Raw genomic sequence first — 24,916 nt, forward strand, 5'->3', positions numbered from 1 at the left:
CTGCTACTGACCCTGAATACCTGTCTAAGCACCCTACTCCAGAGAGTCTTGTGGTCCAGGCTGCAACTTCATCAGGCAGTACTTCTGCATACCCCACTGCTCCTCAGGATAGGGATGATAAAAAATATGATGTCATGGCTAAGAAAGTCTTCTCGGCCTGTAGCATGGCTTTAAAATCTATTAATGCAACTTGTACGCTTGCTAGGTTCAGCCACACTCTTTGGGAGAGTGCTTCATCGTCGGCTGACTGCATACCGGATGGAGAAGAAAGGGACGCATTTTTAAATATCATCAGAGATGGTAAAGATACAATGTGCTAATCACTTCAAACTGGCATCGATTCCGCTGACAGTATCAGCAGGGCCATGGCGGCAAGTACCACAATCCGCAGGCATGCGTGGTTGAGAAAGTCCGGCTTTGCTTCTGACGTACAGGCCAGACTTTTAAATATGCCCTTTGACGGCTCTTCCCTATTTGGTAAAAAGGTGGATGACAGTTTGGAAAAACTACAAACATCTAAAGCAGCAGCCAAGTCACTAGGAGCTGCAATCCAACAATTTTCGTCCCTCAGGATCCTCTTGGAGAGGAAGGTCCTTTCGCTATTATTCCTCATATGGAAGAGGCAGAGGACGGCCGGCTCAAAGAGGCCAAGGAAAATTTACCTGTGGTGGACGGGGTAAAAGAAAGAAAGCCGCATCAGCAGGAGCAGGAGCCGCTTTACCTTCGGCAACTGCATCAGCCGCTCCCAAACCACTCTGAGGTCTCCCATCACAAGACACCTGTAGGGGGCAGGTTAACTCACCATCTGACGGAATGGCAGGCTATTACGTCAGATGCTTGGGCATTGGAGACAGTTGCCCAAGGTTACTGCCTGCCTTTTCTACGCATCCCTCAGAGCCATCCACCGGGGAACAGCTCTCTGAAAGTGCCGGATCCGCTCCTCTTGCAGGAAGTTGTAGACCTGCTAGAGAAAGGTGCCATAGAACCGGTACCTGTAGCAGACAGGAACAAGGGCTGGTTACCCCCCCCCCCTACTTTTTCATACCAAAGAAAGACGGAGGACTGAGACCCATCCTGGACTTACGAGAATTGAACAAGTTCCTCAGGAAGGACAAGTTCAAGATGGTAACTCTCTCTCAGATCCTTCAGGCCCTCCAGCTCCAGGACTGGTTGGTATCTCTGGACCTTCAGGATGCTTATTTCCATGTGCCAATCCATCCCAAGCACAGGAAGTACCTGAGGTTCGCAATTGGCAACTCTCATTATCAATTTTGAGTTCTGCCATTTGGGCTGACCTCCGCCCCGAGGGTCTTCACCAAGCTAATGTCGGTTGTGGCTGCAAGTCTAAGGAGGGAAGGGATTCACGTCTACCCCTTCCTGGACGATTGGTTGATCAGGCAAGTTTCTTCGGAACAAGCTCGGATCCAACTAGATTATGTCTGCCACTCCCTTCACAGGCTGGGCTTCTCCCTCAATTTAAAGAAGTCACAGATGATACCATCAGAGAGACTCCAATTCATTGGAGCAGTCCTGGACACGTCCCTGGGAAAAGCCTCGCCACCAGAGGTGAGGGCTCAAGATATTCTGCAGATGGTCACCAGGTTTCAAAATGCCCAACGTCTCCCAGTGTACGACTTTTTGAGGTTGCTAGGCCTCATGGCATCCTGCATATCCCTTGTGCCAGAGGCTCGCCTGAGAATGAGATCCCTTCAGTGGGCACTGAGGACTCAGTGGTCACAATTCTCAGGGATCTCCTCCGGATTCCGGACAGGGTAGCCCACGACCTTCAATGGTGGGCCTCTCCAGAGAACATCTTGAAAGGAGAACTGTTTTGGCAGCCATGGCCGGAGATAACAGTAGTCAGACGCCTCACTCACGGGGTGGGGAGCCCATGCCAACGACTTGACCATCAGCAGTCGTTGGTCTCCATCGGAGTCCAGACTACACATCAACCTGTTGGAGGTGAGAGCCATCAGACTGGCACTGAAGGCTTTTCTGCCATCTGTACGGGGGAGAAACGTCCTGATAATGACGGACAATACAGTGGCCATGCACTACCTCAACAAAAGAGGAGGCGTAGGATCACTGCCACTGTGCAGAGAGGCGATGCAGCTCTGGTTTTGGGCAATTCAGGAAGGAATCTCTCTATCGGCAATTCACCTAGCCGGAGAGAAGAACTTGACAGCGGACGCTCTGAGCAGGCAGAACACAGTCTCCCACGAATGGGAGATAGCTCGGGAAGTCCTTCAAGAGATCTTCGCCCTTTGGGGAACCCCTCAAGTGGATCTGTTCGCCAACAGGAAGTGCGACAGATTTTGCTCAAGGGAATTTCCCCCGAGAGGAGCTCTAGGAGACGCCTTCGTAGTGGACTGGGAGTTCCCACTTCTGTACGAGTTTCCTCCGGTCCCTGTCATTCCTCAAATGATCAGGAGGTTGAGAAGGTTTCGGAAGACCATGATCCTAATTGCCCCGGATTGGGCCAGGAGAACGTGGTACCCGGACCTTCTGGACATGTCCATCTGTCCTCCAATTCGTCTACCGTACAGAGAGGATCTTCTCTCGCAGAAGGGAGGTCAGGTTCTCCATCCAGCCATCAAGACCCTCAACCTTCACGCTTGGTATCTGAAAGGTTGAGGTACAAGGATTGGGACCTTCCAGATGACGTCATGGAGGTGTTGCTTTCGGCCAGAAGACCAGCAACTAAGACTCTATACTGCTGCCGTTGGAATACATTTTGCAGCTGGTGCAGAGAAAAGAATATCGAACCGTTTTCATGTGGTACACCTGCAGTGTTATCCTCCTTACTTTATTTGGCAAATTCAGGCCTTCAAGTTGGCACTATTAAGAGCTATCTCGCAGCGCTATCGATCTTTAAGCGCACTGCGGAGGAGCCATCGTATTTCAAAATTCCATTGGTAATACAATACCTGAAAGGTCTAACTAATGTTTACCCTCCAAGACCATTCCAAGTTCCCTTATGGGACTTAAATCTAGTTTTAAACTACCTACAGGGCGCTCCCTTTGAACCACTCCACTCTTGTTCATTGAAGTTTCTCACCCTCAAAACTGTTTTATTGGTAGCATTAACATCTGCTAGAAGGGTTAGCGAGATACAAGCCCTATCTTGTAAACCTCCTCGTACAACTTTTCACAAGGGCAAAGTAGTTCTACAGGTGAAGCCTAACTTCCTCCCAAAGGTAGTTTCGGAATTTCACATTACTCAGAAGATTACTTTACCTTCATTCTATCCTCCTCCACATCCGGGGAAAGAGGAAGAGAGACTACACAGGCTGGACCCTAAGCAAGTCTTTAGTTTTTATATCAGTAGACTTGCTAAAATTAGACAAGCAGACCAACTCTTTGTAGGTTACGCAGGACATAAGTTAGGATTACCAATAACCAAACAAACCATCTCCAGATGGATTATTTTAGCCATTCTGGAATGCTACAAAATGGCAGGGAAAGAGCCCCCTCAAAATCTAAGGGCTCATTCGACCAGGGGTATCGCAGCATCCTCAGCTCTTCAAAGAGGGGTACCAATTAGAGACATATGTGCGGCTGCCACATGGTCGTCCGCACATACCTTTACCAAATTTTATAGCCTGGATTCCTCCTCTAGTCAAGAGACTAGATTTGGCAAAGCTGTGTTACACTCTGTTCATTCTTAAAGGGTAATATGGCATCTCTTACTCCCGCCTCCAATCACATACCACTGCTATGGGAGTCTATCATAGATAAGGAATACGTCGGAGGACACAATCCCTTCGAAGAACAAGTTACCTTGTAACGTTCTTTCGATGGGATGTTCCTCCGACGTATTCCTTATCGCCCCTCCCATCCATCCCTGCAGTAACATTTCCCTTGTGGTTGCAGCTTACGCTCCTTCAAGGGTAGTAACCATTCATACAATAACTACTTTACTCTACAAAACGGAACTGAGCAACGGACGCTGCGCGTGGCCATTTATAGGCATGATGACGTCGGCGTCGATACAGTGGCCGTCGAGGAGCACCTACTCGACGGACGTCGACGCACAGCGCCCTCTACGGGGAAAAAAAAATTCTGAGGCCAGCAAGCTGGAGATACAGATATCATAGATAAGGAATACGTCGAAGCAACATCCCATCGAAAGAACGTTGCAAGGTAAGAAGTAACTTGTTCATCTGTCTCAATAGTGTATCACTGTTTCCTGTCAATGACAAGTTTAGGTATGTGGCAAGATCCACAAGGAGGGGATGTTATTTGTACATGATCTGGCAGTGTCGTCAAACGCAGAAGCCAAGATTAGAGTCTGAGTTTTCTTGCAGCTGCAGTGTTACAGTTTTACAGTCAAGTCCTCCTAGAACCACCCTCCAAGCGTATGTTACCCCATCCTTGTTGGGCTTTGGGGGACTCCATGTGGGAAAGGTTTACCTGCTTTATCTTGTTGGGGTCTTTGGCATTTTCATATTATAACATCTTGCAATACAAGTCAACTTTCTTTTTCAAAATACCATTGTAACAATAGTTTTCCCCCCACCCTCCCATCTCTGTCCCTCAGCCGAAGATCAAGCACGAATATCCGCAGCATCTATGGAGCCACAAACAGTGTCACAGGATACAGTCAGGATTGCATTCAGTTCAATTGCACACTGGAGTCTTTGGCTTGACTATTTCCACTCCATGGCCCACGTTCCCCATGACAATTTGTTTTAACAAGTTACGATATGCAGCTGTCTACCATATCCGGGGTACTCCCCCGCATATGTTCTTTTGCCATCTGAAGTCCGGCGTCTGTACTTTTCAAAGAAGGGGAGCCACAAGCCTTCGATGTCTGATTTGGATTCATCCAGCAGGTGTGTTAAGAACTCCATGTCATAAATAGCCCGAATTTTGGTGACCCATTCTTTTTCCCCAGGCATACATGGATTTTTCCATTTCTGAGCTAGGCAACACCTTGCGGCCACCAACATCACCTGCAGCATGTGACCCTGGGTCCCCTCTTGGTCTCCCTCCACATCTATGCCAAAGAGAAGGAGCCATGGGCATAGGGTCCTCCTCACACCATCGACCCCTTTAATCCAAGACAGTACTTCCCCCTTTACACCTGGACCAGTGGGCATTTCCACCACATATTTATGTAGTCACCCTTCTCCACCCTGCATTTCCAACAGTGAGGATCGTATCCCACCCTCATCCTGGCAATCCTCTGTGGGGGATAATGCCACCTGTGCAACACCTTGAGGGCGAGGTGTCTGAAGTGGAGCGAGGCCGTTGATCGGTTGGCACGTCTGCACATCATAGACCATCTTTTATCATCTATTTCTCCCCCTAGATCCCTCCCCCAATGTGTCCTCGCCGGTGGTGTCTCTCGGGACTGAGAAAAGGAGGAGCTTGTAGAGTTGGGATATTACTCCCCTTGACTCCTGCTTGGAAATAAGTTTTTAAAAATCAGTTAATTCCCCTCTAGGAGTATCCCCCCATGATGGTTCAGAGAGCACCCCCCTAAGTTGGAGATAGCGAAACGGTGAGAGGTTGTTCAGTCCCAGGGCTGCCTCTAACTCTTTCAGAGACATGAAAGAACCTCCCACCCACATTTGGCCCGCCTTACTGAGACCAGCCTCATACCATTGTTGAAACGCACCTGGATCAACTATCTTGTACCAAATGGGAGGGGCCCAGATGCAGTTCAATGGGGAGGGCCATGTCGTAAGCCACCGGAAATAACCCCCTTCCTTCCACACCGACCATAAGACACCTAGTACTGGCTGTTGCAGGACTCTTCTAGGAATGCGCGCTCTGGGGACCCACAGCCATTCATCGAACGTTACCGGGGCAAGCAACCTGTTGTACATGGCTACCCATTGTTTTTCTTTCCCTGGGGTGAAGTGGTCCACCAATATTCTCAACTGGGAGGCCCTGTAGTATGTGTCCAGATCTGGGCACCCCACTCCACCATCATCTTTGGGCCTAGTAAGTACATCATAGGAAATCCTGTGTTTTTTTTTGCCTGCCCAGAGAAACTTCAGGAGGGCTCGTTTTACCTCTGTTAGGAATGTCCTCGACACCTGGACTGGGAGCATCTGGAACAGAAATAAGTATTTGGGGAGAACCACCATTTTCACCAAGTTAAGGCGTGCCATCCATGACAGTCCCGATCCCGCCCACCTTTCCATGTCCCTTTTCACCGCAGTCCAGAGGGGGACGAAATTGTTAGGGAAAAGGTTGTCTGGGTTATGTGTCACTTGAATACCCAAATACCGAAACCCGTCCGTCGTGATCTGAAAGGGGAGCCCCCTTACATAATCGATCACTGCATCCGGCAGGGTACCCGCCATGAACGCCACCAATTTACCATAATTGACTTTGAGTCCAAAGAGATCCCCATAGTGTGTTAAGCTCTGCAGTATCCCGGGCACCGTCTGAGACGGCTTAGTAATGTAAAGCAATGCATCATCGGCGAAGAGACCTATCTTGCAGTGCAAGTCTCCAACTCTAACACCATCTATCACTGCGAACTGAAATCGCCCAGGGTTACATGACCAGTGCGTATATCAGGGGGGACAGAGGGCAGCCCTGTCTCGTACCCCTCCCAAGGGGGAACGCCCCTGATTCCATCCCGTTCACCCCCACTTTGGCCGAGGGAGCAGAATATAGAGCCGACATCCAACCCCGCCACCTAGGTCCCATTCCCAGGGACGAGAAGACCTCCCCCATAAAGGCCCAGCTGACCCTGTCGAAGACCTTTTCGGCATCCAAGGCTATGAACAGAGCCCCCTCCTCCCGGACCACCCTCGAGTTCAATACATGGAGGGTCTTTCGAATGTTATCTAAGCCTTGCCTGTTCAACACACACCCCACCTGATCAGGGTGGATCAAGCAGGGGAGGTATCTCTCCAACCGTGTCACCAGGATTCTGGTGAAGATCTTGGCGTCTAGATTTCAGAGGGAGATGGGTCTATATGAGCCACAGTCCATCTGGTCCTTCCCTAATTTAGGTATCACCGCAATCAGTGCCTCCAAGAACGTGGGTGGGATGTATGTAATGCCTGTCTCTTCTCTCGCATTTCACCTAGGAGGGTTTCTCGGTCATCCCCCACCCCCCCTCATGGTCGAGTCTGGCTCGCATTGCCCTCAGGTCTTCACGGAGCTAGAAAAGTTGTCTTTGCTGCCTCCCAAACCATCACCATATCGATTTCCCCGTTATTGTTTGTTTCAAAGTAAGCTATCATGTCTTCCTTTAGGGAATCTTCTTGAGAGATTAACAGGAGGTCAATTTGAGTATATGTGTGTTGAGGGGGAGAGACAAAGGTGTATCCCCCCCCGGGCCTGGCCAGGATCTATGCCATACGTCTACCCAGTAGTGTTCCCTTAGAAGGGCGATGTTATCCTTGGTTGTCCCCTTGGTCCCCGCTCCCTTTGCCGGCCACCAATCTAGTTGGGGATCCTTTATAAGATTAAAGTCGCCGCTGAGTATCACAGCCCCCTCAGCCCACTCGTCCATCACCCCGAAAATCTGGTTCAAGAACCGTATTTGCCCTACATTGGGTGCATATAGAGTTGCTAATGTGATCCGTTCGCCTTCACAGTTGCCCTTTACCCCAAGAAACCGTCCCCCAAAGCCCCTCTTGGTCTCTACGTCTGTGAGGTGAAGCGACTTACCCAAGAGTATGTCCACCCCCTCCTTCTTCGAGTTCCTGTGAGAAGCCCAAAAATTCCTTCCAATCTCCTTCCCATTTATCATAGATTCTCTTCCCTGTCTATAGTGAGTTTCTTGTAGGAAGAGGACCATTAATTGTTGTTTGCGGAACATGTTATTAGTCAGGGACCTCTTATTCTGGGAGTTTAAGCCTTTGACATTCAGTGTGCCTATCCTTCCTTTATCCATTGTTGTCCTTGAATCTGTCTTATGGAAACACTCCGCTATGTATCCAATTTGAAGCCCATTGTGGTGCATAGAACCATAGTTTGATCAGGCTGACCCCTTTCAAATATTTTTCCTCACATCCCTTCCCCCACCCCTACCCGCCTTGCCACTGTGGAGTCCCCATATTGTATGGTCTTAAGATTTTTGGCCTTGTCCAGGATCCTTGCTTTGTCTCTGTAATAGTGTAGCAGAGCCAGCACCGAGCGAAGGCCCTTCCTTCCCCTCCCCCCGGTGTGGTGAATTCTATCTAGTATGATCTCTTCGCCTGCCTCGGGACCCATGATCATCTTTATAATGTCCTGCACCTTGCCTTCCAAACCAAGCGGGCTTTCACCCTCCGTTTATGCCAAGCCAAAAATGCGCAGGTTGTTCCTTCTCTCTCCCTATTTTCCATGTCATCGACCTTGAATCGCATTTCTTCCTCCCGACACAGTACCTCAATGAACCTTACCTCCATCTGGGTTTCCAAGAGTGCTGTGGAGAGCTGATTATTCTCGACCCCTTCCATGCGATTATCCAGCGTGGTCTCTTTGGTTGTGAGGTCCGCCAGTTTGGCCCCCATGTCCGTTCGTATCCCTCGAATCTCCTCAAGGATCATCTGAATGTTGTTTTGTATTGCTCCCAGATCAGGGGTAGGGGGTAGTGGCGGGTAGGCCCCCGGACGCCATCTCACTGTCGCTGGCCTGGAACTGGTATCTAGATAGAGCTTCCTTCCAGCTCATATGAGTCGAGTTATGGTGCTTCCAAGGTCAGCAGGTGCAGTTATGTTTCCGGGTCCATCACTCATTCAAGAGTGTGGGTCTTTTTGAGGAACAGGGTTGTCTCCCCAGTGTTTTGTTAGAGACCCTGGGTAATGGGGTGTCTTGTCCAGGAAGTAGCGTCCCAGCGAGGGGTGGCACGGGCTCCTGCCTTTTTACTTAGCCCTGGGTCTCTGTGTGGGACCCCAGTAGCCAGCAACGTCTGAATTTAATTGTTTATTCTATTACATAATCTGTCACTTTAAACTGCCCACATTTTCTATAATGACTTTATTGGGGAAACTAGCCGAAATGTGCCTTAAAACTATGAAGTTTATTCAGAGGACTCAGCCCAGTTCAACTACGTCCTTAAGGTCTGTTCATATACTAGCTGGGTGGTGAGGCTCGAATTAGTTGTGTTTTGAAAAGTTAAGGAAAGACCTCACTCAGCCACACATTTAAAGAGAACTAATCTTGACTTAATTCTACAATTGTGTGCTCAACCTGTATTTCATTTTGGAGGCTCTTGAGTATATTTCAAGAGTATATTTGGAACACAAAAAGGGGATCTTGCTTCATGGCTTTTATGTCCCATAATTCCAGCATTCAATCCCCAGAAGAACAGCAGCATTCAAATCTGAAAGCAGTGTGTCTGTTTGGGTGTGAGGGAGGTATGTGTGTAAACACACATATAGGTAAATTTTAGCAGGCTACATTATTTGTTTGTTGTGCTAATCTATGGCATGTTTTTGCAATGTGACTTCACTATACTCTCTCTTCGGTGTTCTGTCCTGTCTGGAAATGCAATGCTTGCTTGGGTTTGATATGCTGTACTGTGTCATGTAATGCCACGACTTGTGGTGTGTTTTTAAACTGCAGGAACAAGTCATCCCCCATCGCTGCATTTAAGCCATACCCACTTCCTCTGCTTTTTTTCCTTTCTTTTAATTTCTCTGCCCCAATTGCAGTCTTGCAACTAATTTGGAGGTTTTTTTTTTAAAGGAAGTTTTTGCCTGTTTTTTTATTTCCAATTTGTATGTGTTTATTAATCCCTTCCTTTTGTCTATATTTTTTATAGATGACAGTTTCTATTCATTCTAGCTGGTTAGGTCATGTTATGTCAGTTTGTATTATGTATTGTTTCGTTATGTCGTTTTTCAGTAATATTGAATGTTCAAGCACCAATAAGTTGGAAGGTAGCACTCGCCAAAACCCCCCCAAAAAACACAGGAGCAACATTCACTTAATAAAAAGGGGCTTGTACATAATCTGTAGAAGTGTCTCTAGACCCCTTCCTTTACCTAAGATTTGATTGGTGCCCTTTTTTTCTTATTTTTTTATTAATACCGTGTGTTTTAGTTTACAAAAAAACATTTCACACCATCAGAGAAAATAACGTACACAATAAAAACATATCACAAAGCAAATACACCCAACTAAACAAAAAACAATATAAAATTTCCACCATCTCAATTTAAAATCATTCATGACATGAATCACCAAGCATAATTTAGCAGCTATTCAACTTGACAGAAACATTTCATTGCAAGGAAAGCGTTTTCAAATCAGGCTGTGTAATTCATGGCGAGAGTGTCCTATTAGTGTACACGCTTTCTTAAACAACTCAAAGCCCACTCTTTTTGATTGATTGGATGACACATAACAATATATAAATTTTACTCAGCTACAACACAGTTCATTCTTTGTAATAATTAATTTTCGATTTTAAAGAGTAGCCATCCCAAAGCACACATCAATGATTTGTGAGGATTATTCATGACCCATAACATTTCCCGTGATGTCTCTGTATTATTCACATTTTTGTCCCCCAAAAAAGCGATTCTGTCATTCTCAAAATGATTGCAATAAATGACCAAATGCTTGATGGATTCTTTTTGTGTAGTTATATTGCAAAAGCGACATCCCTCTAAATTAAAGGAAAGCCACTGACTAATGCGTTCTTTGCAATGTAACTGATTCATGCGAAACCGCATGTATATGTCACGTATTTTTGCATCAGGAAAACACTCAACATAAATCAATCTTGGTAACCCTTTATGTGTGTGTAAAGCAAATTCCTGGTAAGACAAGTAAGATCCAATTTCTTCCTGAGAATCAACCCAATCCATCTGATATTACTTTATTTTGGAATACCCCGCACGTTTAATCAGATCTTCTTTCGTGATGTTAATGCCTTGTCACGCATAATCCATTCTTTTTTTTAAAAAGATTGACTGATTGTGGATTCCGTGTAGCCAGCATCCTAGAAAATTCCACATGGATGGAATTTCGGGGGGATCCAACATTTTAGTATATGCATTTAATTGATGCCACAAGGAATCGAGCTGATAAGCTCGAGAGATCAAGTTTTATGCGTATGCAAGTATTTGGCACAGAGTTAGCCAACCCCAAAATTTGCTTCCATAGGCGAGCCTGAAGAGAGTTAAGAATACAGATTGGTACCCTTTATTAAAGGGACAAGGTAACTTCAGCCGAGTTTGAGGAGGATATACAAAGGCCCATTTATGCAGGTTAACTCCCATAAGCCTCAGCCTAAGAGGAGTCCTGGCACACGCACTAATATAACCATCCTCGTAAAGTTCCTAGCAGGCCTCAAGAACCTCCAGGAACCCCGGCCTGAGCTTTGCTCGCAGAGGAGCCATGGGACCATGGTTGAAAACCAACCCTCATTTAAAATTGCCCATATTTCCTTCCAGCTCTCCTGTTTATAGAACCTGCCCACTGAGAGTACATAGAAGGGCTTTGCCTGACTGGTCTACTGGGGATGGTTTCAACATACAGAGGCTCACAATGGCACCTTAGCACTATTGAAGGTTTACAAGCCTGACCACTGCTGAGCCAGTGCTCGATGTCTTTTACCCATTTTTCAGGGAGTTGTCAAATAGGAAATTCACCTTTTTTTACATACGAGTCGTACCTGTTGTGTTTTTAAGAGAGTTGCCAGGGGACAGAAGACAGTTCAGTGCCATACATACAAAAAGCTGCTTGCGCAGTAAACTAAGCAATTTTTCGTTTGACCCTACTGCCACCTGTTGACCTAGCTAGGCAACGTGGCTCAGGGAGGTGGCTGTAAAGTGGTGATTTATATGTAGATTTTTTTCTCCAGAGGGACAGAGTCTCCACAACACCCCAGATGTCCTCAAAGGTGTGCTATAAGGGCCCTTTGATAGGTTGGGCAGCAGCCTAAGGGCTGTTCCGTCAGAAGCGAAAAGTCACTTTGAAAGCCACCCTCGTTTAGAAGTGTATTGACGGGCACCCAATTCCCCTACTATAGAAGTGGCTTTTTGGGCTCAAGGCCCCTTTGGTGATATTTGCTAGGTCCCCTGGCGCTTGCATTGTTTGCCGAAAGAGTTCCTCCCGGCTGCTGACTGCTGGAAGGTGGCCTCGCTAGGACAGTGATATACAAGCAACAGGTGTGACAAAGGCTTAGGTGGTACAGCCATGTAACACATAGTCTTCAGAACAAGAATCCTGATCTGTATTGTGTCACAATTCTGAGACTGTATATAATCAGAGTATTATTCACCCACTCTTTCTGAGAACCAGGTATGCAACATAACCTAGAATGCATCCACAGATCCATTGCAGCCCATCCTACCCTTTTCTTCTCCAAATACATTCACCTTTTACACAGTCTATTCTAGATATGGCCACATCTGTCTCCATGGCTTGGCAGCCCTTAAATGACTATTCTGGTGGTTTCCCTGCTGATAAATTCGAATAAATAATCACAATGAAAAAAAATCATGATTTCACTATGCAGCTGGAGCACACCTAGAGCCCATTGCACAGCCAAACACCACATGTTATTAACTACCTATTGCTCCTTTTATATCTTCACATAGTCAATTCCTTTGATGCCAAACATGCTTAGAACAGACCCTCCTTTCTACTATACTGATCTATGGTCCACCTAATTTGATTGACATGTATGGAAACTGCCACAAAACATTCCTTTCACGTTTACATCACCCTATCCTTATATTTGTGGCATTTCATCTGCTTCCCTCCACCCCCATCTTATCTTCTCCCTTCTCCTTTGCCTCCACAGACTAAGGCCTGGATTCCCCAGGCCAATGTTTTCCCTAATCTGTGTGCATGTGCGCTTGCCCAGCTTCCTTCCGGGTACCGCTCAGAAGAATTTTAGCACCAAACATAGACTATTCTAACCTTCTCAAGAATTAATAAGGCAGAAGCCACAGCAGTTACCTGACATTTAGTTCTAACTAGTCCTTATATTCTGTTCTACTCTATTTACATCACCCTATTATGCCTAGCGTGACCTTCAAAATCTAAAACCCCCAAAACAGAATACACCCTGTAAAGGTTCAAAACAAATATGAAGAAGTGTCTCAGTGTACAGGAAATCCAACTAAGAAATGCCTGAACAAAAGTATCAAATAACCTTCCCTCCCCACCCACGCCTCCTATGCTTGACTATACCGTATGACTCTAACGTCCACCCCAGGCCACTTTTAGATATTACCGGACAACCTTGACTCTGCGAAAGGTAACCAAAAATTGATCTGCATCCACTTGTTTTATGTTTGTGGTAATATGAATAATGTTCAAGTATTATAATTTCTGTTACTCATGGCACCTTAGCAAAACCGACCCACACTATGTAACCTAGCTTCCAGCTGAAATATCGGATACTGTCTGTAAGTAAGCCGGCTAATTGGACGTCTAACCTCATCCAATGATTCTATTCTTTGTACATATGTTACACAAGTACTTTGAAGTGGTACACTTGGAAGTTAACACATTATAAAACTCAAATATTTGTGCACTATGGATTTTGAGTTGACAAATGTCATGCTCAGTGAGTGTCTCCTGCTTTAGCATTTCTAACCTTACCCTGTAAATGGAGAGCAACATTGCAATATCATTTACTTGACCTGCAAGGGATAATGGGTATGGACTATGCCTGGAATTACTCATACATCGCAATAGAGCAGAAGGTATTGAAACAACTAGAATGCTTTTCATACACTCTGCATCCTTTTCAAGTTTTCCAGTAGTCCTTACCAAATTATATGTTAACTCTGCTGTATAAAAACGTTTTCGCTGAGCACTTGTATAATTCTACCTAACAATATTAGGATTTGGGTATGTTGCAAAAAATCTTGTATGGACTATAAAATAATGATGTAATAGCATATTCATGACATTTTCTTCAGTTGCCAATGTAAAATGCATGATGAGATTTTAAATACATTTTGCTTGCCAAGTATTGTGGGTAGTCAACAATCCCAGCTAGTGTTTGCTTGAAACAATCCCTCACTTTTCCAGAGCCATGTTCACTAGGATTGGAAGCTAGCAAACAAGCCTGGGAAGGGTACGAGGGAAAGGCACAGGAGAACAACCCTTGGGGGTGAGCATTCAAAAACCAAGTCGGACATTTCGGCAGGACAGTATAGTGAAAGAAATGTGGTGTTTGTTTGCTAATGATTGGAAGCACTAGTAGCAGTTTCGGAAACTGAACCTTCTTTTTCTTTCTATGCTCAGCTGCTGAGGGCTTTTCATTATAATCATGTGTTCTGCGTTTATTGCCTGTAGCATCCCAATGCATCGTGTTTAAGTGATAACAGGAAATTGCAGAAGAGGGTCACCTAGTTATGGATAAAGGCACTCACTATGTTGTACCTATAGTATAAGTATTGCTGCTGTTAACTTAAAAGGCAAATATAAGTGAATCATTTTAATGAGGCTCCATAAAAACCAGTGAGGCTCCTCCTGAATTTTGTCTAGCCTGTGGTGAGGAAGGGAGGGCTATATTATGGGACCTCTCACTTCGCTTCCTATGTCGGGGTTGCAAGAAGGGCTCTGATAAGATTGTACTCCCTACTTGAAATCATATTATTTTTCAGGGAGTAAAACAGTAATGGGCTTTGCCAATAGGGATAGATTATGCTTATTTAGAATATGTTCTTTCCCCTTAACATTCGTTTTGGGCTCGAGCAGTAGTATTTCAGTTCCTTCCTATGCCACTGCTCTGCTGGTCACTGATTCGAAAAGATCAGTGGAGCTTTGTTGGTAGAAGGAGAGTGCAGGCTCTTATATGTTGATTGGTTCACATTTTTGTTGGTTACATTTTCCTGTTTTTAGGGAGTAAAACTTGTGGTTTGTATGCCTCTTGGCTGTAAGGCAGGTTTTGAGCATGTGTTGCCAGAGATCCTTTCCCAGGACAATGTAATGTGGATAGTAAGGAGAGCCACAGAAATTCTAATCACCATATTTTGTGATGCTGTTAGACCAGAAAAGTAACCCTATAATGGAATGTTATGTATAGTATGTTGACCTGAAACCAATCGCATCATGTGACAAACATTGCGACAAAAGAATCGTCAACGTAACCAAAGGGTGTCCATTTTGTATAAACGTCGGCCATTTGCTTTTTTCTTTTCTGTCAAAACGCTTTGCAAATATATTATATGCTTCAAACTCAACACAGTGCGAGGCCACGGCCTGAATGCTGAAATACTAACACAGACAGGAATGTCAAACTGTGCAGAAATACATTGTATTTCTCTCTCACTAATTCCTTGAAGGCGTGCAGAAGCCGCATCTAATCAGCAGACCAGGTGCCGGGTTGTCTTTCAAACGCTGTATTAAAAGGCAGTTAAAACATGAATTATATTCCTCTAGTGGTGCTCCTTCGCGGAGAATGGTATTTTCTGCTTTAGAACTATCTGACCCTTAGCTCATGACCCAAGTCATACAGATAACGTAGTAAGGAATGTTTCCCTGCTAAGAACACAATATCCTTGCTCAACTGAGCTCCATGTTCCCCATAACAGAAAGCTGTCTCTGCTGCCTTTGCTAGAATAACTATGTTTAGGCTGAATGAAGACTTGTCATAACTTGTCATAACGTGTCATAATTGTCAATCACTGAACCCTAGCCTGTACGACATGTATGTGGGTGGATCAAATTGCCTTCACAAAGATTATGTCTAATATATATATATATTGCTGCTTGAGCACTCTTGCATCTTACAGTGTTTGGGAACACACGTCGTGAGGCGGTGAGACCCGGTCGGCCGACAGAGAATAATTTGAAATAAACCAGACTTGTTTGGAAAACGAACATCATGTCTGACGTGTCACTTTAGTACATGGTTATTGTGCCTTAGTTTCCATATGCAGTCTTTATGGCCTAGAAAAGAATGGCGCCCGAATAGGGACCCTCCCACTACTGCTCCATCGTATACGTTGAAATTGAAGAAGGCAAAAACGAGTCGAGGACGAAGCCGTCGAGCCGGGATCGGAAGGTGTTCGGGGCAACCCTGTAGAAGTCATGAGAGACTCCTCCGGAGATCTGTACACAGCCGACCCCTGATCATCGAGCAGCACCCAGAGAGCATCAAAGCGAGGGTCCTGGCACGAGGCAGATTGAGCCAGACGCGCAGTCACAACGATTCTTGGTTGCGTCTGTATACGGGCGAATTGCTTCCTGAGTGACGAATTGGTTGATTATGTGAGTCGTGCCCCGATTCTTAAAAGTCCTGATATTGGTTGAGTGTTGCTCTTGCAAGATCAAACGCCGATGGTAAGAAAAGGGTAAGAATTAACCATGCCTCAGAAATTGTCTTCCTGTTTAGTGAGTTTTTTTCACTGCGGTAGACAATGGAAACTGGCCAGGTCGCGCCACCCGAAGGGTCGCCGGCACATGAAATGTACATAAAGTATGATTTAGGGGCAATAGTGTTTAAGAACTGAAAGAATGGCCCGAAACGTATATTGATAATGGCAATGAAGTGGCTGTGCAAAGTTCCATATCTGATCATAGAGGCCTTGGTGAACAACAGGTATTGTTAGAATGCATGGGGAATTATTTTGGGAAAATGTGGAGTGATTTGACCAATACAGTGGTACCACAAGAGTTGTGGGATTTGGTTGTTCTTTCGAATTTGCGAGATAATGCGACGAAAGTAAGAGAACACACGTAGGATGAATATTTGTGTTTAAGCGAGAACTTGATCGATTGCATAGAAAATTATTGAAAAACGATAAACCGCATATGTCGTATGTCCAGCAACGATTTTTGCCATCGTTGAAACCTGTTAGTGAAAAAATGCGGATTTGTACGCGAGATGCGCTGGATGCCGCCATTTCCCCCATTGAAGTGCATGATACATTTAGTCAGTATACACCAGAAATGCAGAGAAAGGTATTACAGGTTATGGTAGAGTACCTACAAGATGAATGTATGAAGAATAAGATATGTTGTCCCGCTGGTTTATTGACAATTTATTAAAGAGCATTTTCGCCTGAAACTGGAACGACTGCTTTTTCATTCGATTTAGCTTTGTTGCTTAATAGACGAATAAATGTAGAATCTCCTAGTTTACAGTTACCCATGAGAGAGGTGCCTCCCACGTTTGTCCCGAAAGTAAAAGTTGCTGCCTCTGGAGGAACTGCAGCGCGAACTATAGAAGCTCATTATATCGCCCAGTTTGTACATGTCCCTTTTTTGAGGCAAGAGGTAAATACTATAAAGCAAACGATCCCTGATATTAGGAAGAACCCGTCAGGATTTTATAAGGAAATTGAATCTGTTTTGAATTCATCTGTTTTTACATTGAGTGACATTGATTTATTGTTTCCCGTGATTCTTCCTGTAGACATATGGAAACAGGTTAGAAATATAAATTACGCGCCGATGTTAGGTGATACATGGGAGAATTTGACTAGAATTGATGATAATAATAATAATAATAATTATTATAGTTTATAGATAGTGAGAGAAAGGCTGGAGAGAAGCCACCGCAGGTAATGTTGGCCATACCATCGCGAATAGTAGAGAAATTGAAAACTTTGGTGCCCGATAAAAGAATAGTTTGGGATACATTGACTGCTTGTTTTCAGGGCAAAGAAGGAGCAACAGATTATTTTAATCGATTTGAAGAAGTATTTGCAGATTTTAGTGGTCAAAATCTAAGTACTGAACCCGGAAAGAGATTGTTTGTTAAGTTTGTGCGAGGGTTATTACCGAAAATCCAAAATTTAATAATGACACCTGAAAGTGCATGGCAAGCAAAAACACAAAGTGAAGTATTACACATGGCCCAGTATTGTGAAAACAGAGTACATTCAGAAAAGGACAAGGAACTGAGGGTCAAAGGGAATTTGAAAACAAGAGTACTGTTATAGCAAGTAGCGAACAATAATAGAGGTGGTGGGAACGCACCATACAGAGTCCAATTTGCATTAACGTCCAATATACAAGGGGTTCCAAAAGGTATTTATCAATGTGCCTATTGTAGAGGCCATTGGCGAGCACAGTGCCTGCATATACAGAATAGAAATGGGACTTTTCCGAGAAGACATAATAGAGGTTGTCCGGGAATACAAGGACAGAATAAAAACCAAAGAGCGCCACAATTTCAGGATAATCAGGATAACCAGGGTAATCAGAACCAGAAACAGAATCAACAACAAAACAATACAGATGGTGGTAATGTTTTTGACAATCAGTCCAATGCATATTACTCTGGCGACTTTACATCTGATGATATACTGTACTACTAGGACAGCCCGAGACAGGGGTTGGAACCAGTATCTATTCCCGTAGACCTGAAAGGGCCCTACGTATAAATGAAGGTTGGGAATAGGGAGCACATTTTTTTAGTAGACACAGGTGCACAAAAATGTTCAATTGACCATCAGCGGGTTCCAGAAATACCACTGTCGGGGCATAAGAATGTCTCAGTAGGGTTCTCAGGTACGCCAGTAATTAGTTCAGTGTCACAACCAGTACCTATTACATTAGGTCCATTCACAGAGTCTTGCCTATTTCTTTTGATGAAAAATTGGGGCAAAAATGTGTTGGGATTAAATTTATTGAAGAAATTGAATGCGGTCATTTATTGTTCTCCTGATGGAGTGTATTTGACAATCTCGCCACAAAAGACTCCTGTATCGCAATTTGTATCTAAGCCACTACCGACTGAATTAAGTAAAGTACTGGCTTGTATATAGGCAGTGAACGACAATGATGTTAGTTGTTTGAAAGTAGAGCCAGTAAAGATTGTTTTGAAATAACGAATTACATTGCCGCATATTCCGCATTATAATATTTCGGCTGAGGGAGAAAAAGCATTGAAATAAATTGTATCAGATTTGATTAAAAGAAACGTTATTGACTAATCTTCTGGTCGTACTTGCAATAGTCCGATTCTTCCGGTTTACGAGAAAGGAGGTAATGATATACCTTACCGTTTTATAATTGATTTACGCGGAGTGGATGAAGTGGTTGATCCTCAATTTCCATTAGTCCCGGATGTGACTACAATTTTGACTATGATTTCAGCCTCTGCTTCATACTTTAGTGTGATTGATCTGAACAATGCATTTTTTAGTATCCCAGTGCATCCGGATAGCAGATATTTGTTTGCTTTTACTCTAGGAGGACGTTCATTTACTTTCACACGAATTCCGCAGGGCTACACTGAAAGTCCAAGTATTTACAGTAGAGCTTTGAAGTAACAATTAGATATGCTTGAACTACCGACAGGCTGCGTATTACTACAATACATAGACGATTTATTAATAGCAGCAGACACAGAAGAAATTTGTAAAGAAAGTACAGTTGCATTATTGACACATTCAGGAGCACATGGACACAGTGTTGAAAAAATTCCATTATTGTCGAAAGGAAGTGGCCTACTTGGGCTACCTCCTTTCGAAGGAGGGAAGAAGATTGACACTAGAAAGAATAGAAAGCATCTCTGATATGCCTATTCCAAATACGCAGAAAGAAGTCAAGGTTTTAATTGGCATGGCTTCATATTGTAGGCAGTGGATCGCTAACATTTCGATGATCGTGAAACCAATAGTGGCATTGACAAGGAAAGATGTTACCTTACCTTTGCCATGGAACATGGAATGTCAAGAAGCATTTGACCTGCTGAAAGCTGCATTATGTTCAGCTCCAGTTTTGGGCATGCCAAATTACGATAAGAGTTTTACGTTATTTGTGCATGAAAATAATGGATGTGCTTTGGCTGTTTTGACCCAGGAACACTGGGAGAGCAATAGACCATGCGGTTACTTCTCTTCCACGTTGGATCCTGTTGCATATGCTTTGCCACGTTGCTTGCGAGTGTTTCCGCAGCCGCTGCGTCAGTAAAACAAACCGAGGGAATGGTTTTAGGTCATGCTTTAACCGTAATGTTACCTCACTCGGTGGACGTTCTTTTAAATAGAACGCAGATGCAACACCTTACATCAGCCAGATTAACAAGCTAAGAGATAGTTCTATTTGCACCACATATCCAAATTAATAGGTGTTGCGCTTTAAATCCGGCCGAGTTAATGCCCCATCCAAATGAGAAAGGGAGTGAAAAACAATTCACCCATGATTGCTTAATGGTTACTGAACAAGAGACAAAAGGAAGAATAGACCTAAGTGACACCCCACCGAAAGAGCTAGATGGAGAACTGTTTTGTGACTGTTCTTGTTTTAAATTACCAGATGGCACATCAACTGCTGCTTATGCCATCACTACACTGAAAAGTATTATAGAAAGCAAAAGAATCCCATATAACTCAGCACAAGCTGCAGAAATAATAGCGTTGACAAGAGCATGTGAAATGTGTAAACATATATACTGACAGTCAGTATGCCTTTGGGGTGGTACACAATTTTGTTCGATAATGGGCTGAAAGGGTTTTCCTGACATCACACGGAACCAAAATACAACATGGCACTTTGATAGTGAAACTATTGTCAGCACTTGCACTTCCCAAGCGATTAGCAATAATGAAATGTGAAGCACATAAAAAAGTAACATGTCATGTTGGAAAGGGAAACGCATTTGCAGACAAAATTGCGAAAACAAACTCCCACTGATTTACACACAAAAAAGTATGTCGAAAAAGTAGTAGTACCCTGCATGATAGAGAATGGAATTGCCACAGTTAAGGAAATGCAAGCAGAAGCTACTGTAGATGAAATAAAAAATTGGTCTGAGGGCCCAGCAGAATTATATTCTGAAGGTTGTAGGGTCGACAAGAAAAATAACAGATGGATGTTACCAAATGCCTATGTGATGGCAATGGTCACTATGGCCCACCGCCCAACACACATATGTGCTAGAAAAATGATACAACACCTGGATTCTGTATGGCAGAATCCACACATTAGAAAAACTGCTGATAGATTGGTTCAGAGCTGCATGACTTGTTTACAACATAACTTTGGAAAGGGAACAGTCACACCAGTAAGTAGTTTTGGCCCGCTGTCTATGCTATTTGAAGTCATCCATTTTGATTTCATAGAAATGGAGAGGTGCCAAAACTATAAGTATGTTCTCGTGGTGGTTTGTGCCTTCAGTAAATGGGTAGAGGCCTATCCCCTGAAAGACTGTACAGCTATGTACACAGCTAGAGCCATGCTAAAAGAATACTTTCCCCGTTTCAGCCTACCCCGTGTCATATGGTCAGATAACGACCCGCACTTTATTGCGGCTGTGATATTGCAAATCTGTGCAAGTCTCCAGATTGATAAACGATTCCATTCGGTCAGACACCCGATAAGTGCCGGTCCAGTAGAACGGTATCCTGAAAAACAAACTTAGTAAAGTATGTGCGGGGAGCAATTTGAAATGGCCCGATGCACTACTGCTAGCTTTATTGTGCATGCGAACTGTACAGGCGAGGACCGGTCTCTCCCCTTATGAAATCGTGAGGAGACCAGCGAATGTTTGGAATGCCCCTCAACTGAAACTGATGAGAGACATAGAGTACCCATTACTTATTGATTACTGTAAACAGTTCACTCAAAACTTGCGTTTGATTCATCAGCAGGTGCAGGAGGCTCTTCCTGTCAGATAAACCGGCCCAGGACATTGTCTGCAGCCTGGGGACTGGACGTTTGTAAAAAAACTTTGAAAGAAAATCTTCACTTGCACCGCGTTGGGCGGGACCCTTCCAGGTGCTACTGGCTACGCAGACTGCCATCCGAGTGAAAGGACGCAAGCATTTGATCCACGCAACACACACGAAAAGAGTTCAGTTTCCTTTGCCACATGAGAAAGAGCTTGATGATCCTGACATCGAAAGAAAGACGGCTGCACTTCATCACAAAGATATCATTGCCAGTTCTTTGTCAGAGGTGCTTCCTAAGCCCGAGAAAGGGCCTGGGGAGATTGCAACGAACATCAAAAGGCCAGAGGTGCCTCAACTTCGTCCGACTGCTGCCTTACCATCACGCAGTGCATCTCAAACTGTCACTGATCTTGCATCTGGAAATTAGTGTATTGTTCATCGACCATACTGTACCTGGAGCTGTGAAGTACAATCTACATTTGCAAAATCGGAAACGATCAGCTTTTGTTTCGCCTTTGTTCCTAGCTCATGGATGACGCTAGGAACGGAGGTTTAGGGAAAAGAAGCGTATGAGCTGTATCAAATTGAAAGCTCTGACACGCGGTTTCCAGGTGCTACCATTGAAAAATGAAGGACCAATGCAACCTAGCACGGACAAGCGGGGGCATATGGTACCGACACTATCAAATTGATACTTGCTCCTGCCTTTTTGGAGCTCTGTGCAAATTCACATCAGCTTGCTATCATTAATAAGTAGGCTAGCCTGGACTGGCCTGAACGTTTGTTGCTAACGTGTGTTGCTGTGGAGAACTTTCCCCGACGGACACTGAAAAACTCTTCCTGAGATAAACATTACAGACCATGCCTATATTCGCTCGTGCTCCCTCCTGCACGGATGTTGTTGATGATATAGAGATAGAGATTAAGCCTACTTAGTTCAGATGGAATAATATGCTAATGAGTATGATTTGCATTTTTATTACACTAGTCTGAATATTCTGGTATCTAGAAACTGTGCATCCTTTGAACTCTCTTTTGACTGCTAGGAATGCTCCTACTATGAGCAGCCCAGTGCATGTGCTATCTTGAATATGTCCAATTGTTGGGTCTGTTCCCATTTACCCCAGCACGGGGAAAGAGGAATGGGTTGGTATGTACATCCATTGCCACTTAATACAGCCTGTTATGCATCATTAAGAGTGCTATTTTTCGGAAAATGGAATGATAGTATCACTGGTCAGTTCAATGGAACAAACATAAATGAATTTGAAAGATTGGTATTGGAACCGTTGGGTTGTTCCTTATTTACAAGCAGAGGCAAAAAAAAAACGGTAACAACAAGTCCAGTAGATAGGCTCTCTAGGCCTTACAAGTCCCTAATCACTTTTAAAATGGCTCCGGTAGGAAATAACGATGCTGTGCCTCACTCTTATACTATTAATCCTAGTGCACGTTCTGTCCCATTTTGCTTATGGAAAAAGGGTTCCCATCCAGTGGGAACATTCACTAGATACATGAACATTGCTGTGCTTGAGCAAGAATTAAAACCATTATATATAGGAGGTTCTGTCTATTTTATATGTGGAGATCAGGCCTGCCCATGGTTACCTAGAACTTGGGAAGGGACCTGTTCTTTAGTTATACTTCTGCCTGGTGTATTTCCTTCCAAAACCTCTGAGATGGCAAAACTATCTAGATCTCGGCCACGCCGAGATGATACCGCAGGGCAGATCGTAGGGGATATAGCGAAATCATTTATACCATTTTGGGGACAAGCAATACATTTGTGGAATATAAGGAAACTGTCTAGGGTGTTAGAAAAAACAATAAATGGAACTACAGGTATACTCTATAAATGACATTGGAACAAAAAGCAAACAGATTGATTGCACTTCAAAATAGAATGGTCCTTTATCATTTTGGCTGATCGTGGAGGAGTATGCAAAATGGTGGGGTCAGCGTGCTGTGTATTCGTAAGTGACTCCCCCCCCCCCCCCCGATATTTGAAGAAATAAAAAAATTGCATGTCCTAAGTTCTGAAATTCATGTTCCCACAGGTGGTTGGAATCTGAATATAAGTTCATGGTTCTGGGAACTGCTGAGATCATGGGGATGGAAACTAATTGCAATTCTGGTCATGATATTTGGAATCCTCATGTTCTGCTGTTGCATACAATGCCTGCTAGTCCTCTGCTCCCAAATTACAAATGAGTGTGTACATGCAATTAGAATGAAACCTCCTCACACATTAAGTGAAGGTGCACAACACGGAAAAGAAATAATTAAATAATTTATGGCAATTCATATTTCTGATGACAATTACAGCAGTATGGGTAGGTCGGAATCAGATACATGGTCGGAATCAGATACATGGTCTGATGAAGACTCGATGTATGGATGATGCTATTGGCTTACGGCCAAAAGGAGGGTTTGTTAGACCAGAAAAGTAACCCTATAATCGAATGATATGTTTAGTATGTTGGCCACAAATCAATCGCATCATGTGACAAACATCGCGACGAAAGAATCGTGAATGTAACCAAAGGGCGTCCATTTTGTATAAACGTCGGCCATTTGCTTTTTTTCCTTTCTGTCAAAACGCTTTGCAAATATATTCTATGCTTCGAACTCACACACAGTGCGAAGCCACGGCCTGAATGCTGAAATACTAACACAGACAGGAATGTCAAACTGTGCAGAAATACATTGTTTTTCTCTCTCACTAAGTCCTTGAAGGCGAGCAGAAGCCGCATCTAATCAGCAGACCAGGTGCTGGGTTGTCTTGTAAACGCTGTAGTAAAAGGCAGTTAAAACATGAATTATATTGCTCTAGCGGTGCTCCTTCGCGGAGAATGGTATTTTCTGCTTCAGAACTATCTGACCCTTAGCTCATGTACCAAGTCATACAGATAACCTAGTAAGGAATGTTTCCCTGCTAAGAACATGATATCCTTGCTCAACCAGCGCTCCACGTTCCCCATAACAGAAAGCTGTCTCTGCTGCCTTTGCTAGAATAACTATGTTTAGGCTGAATGAAACCATAATTGTCAATCACTGAACCCTAGCCTGTACGACATGTATGTGGGTGGATCGAATTGCCTTCACAAAGATTATGTCTAATTTATATATATTGCTGCTTGAGCGCTGCTCGCTCTCTCGCATCTCATGGTGTTTGGGAACACACGTCGTGAGGCGGTGAGACCCGGTCGCCGACTGAGAATACTTTTGAAATAAACCAGACTTGTTAGGAAAACGAACCTCGTGTCTGACATGTCACTTTAGTATATGGTTATTGTGCCTTAGTTTCCATATGCAGTCTTTATGGCCTAGCAGTGCAGCTATTCAGATGCAATTATCCTCCTTACAGAAATTATGAGAGGCATGTTCTCCTGGCTCTTGAACTAGTTTATTAAAGTGGC

At 44.1% G+C, this 24,916-nt stretch overlaps 1 protein-coding gene across 8 annotated transcripts in view; it reads left to right on the forward strand.

The window, feature by feature from the left end:
* The window catches only part of SLX4 (SLX4 structure-specific endonuclease subunit), a 785,402-nt gene that overhangs the window by 89,337 nt on the left and 671,149 nt on the right, over window positions 1–24,916 (forward strand). Inside the window, exon 2 of one of the 8 annotated variants that reach the window (XM_069646863.1) lies at window positions 4,541–4,835. The exons of the other annotated variants lie outside the window; for them this stretch is intronic. Within the exon in view, the coding sequence (XP_069502964.1) occupies window positions 4,541–4,835 (295 nt within the window). The remainder of the gene's footprint in view (window positions 1–4,540; window positions 4,836–24,916) is intronic. 8 annotated transcript variants of the gene reach the window in all.

Source organism: Ambystoma mexicanum, chromosome 2q (assembly GCF_040938575.1).
Source record: "Ambystoma mexicanum isolate Mex_15411 chromosome 2q, UKY_AmexF1_1, whole genome shotgun sequence".
Lineage (NCBI taxonomy): Eukaryota > Metazoa > Chordata > Amphibia > Caudata > Ambystomatidae > Ambystoma > Ambystoma mexicanum.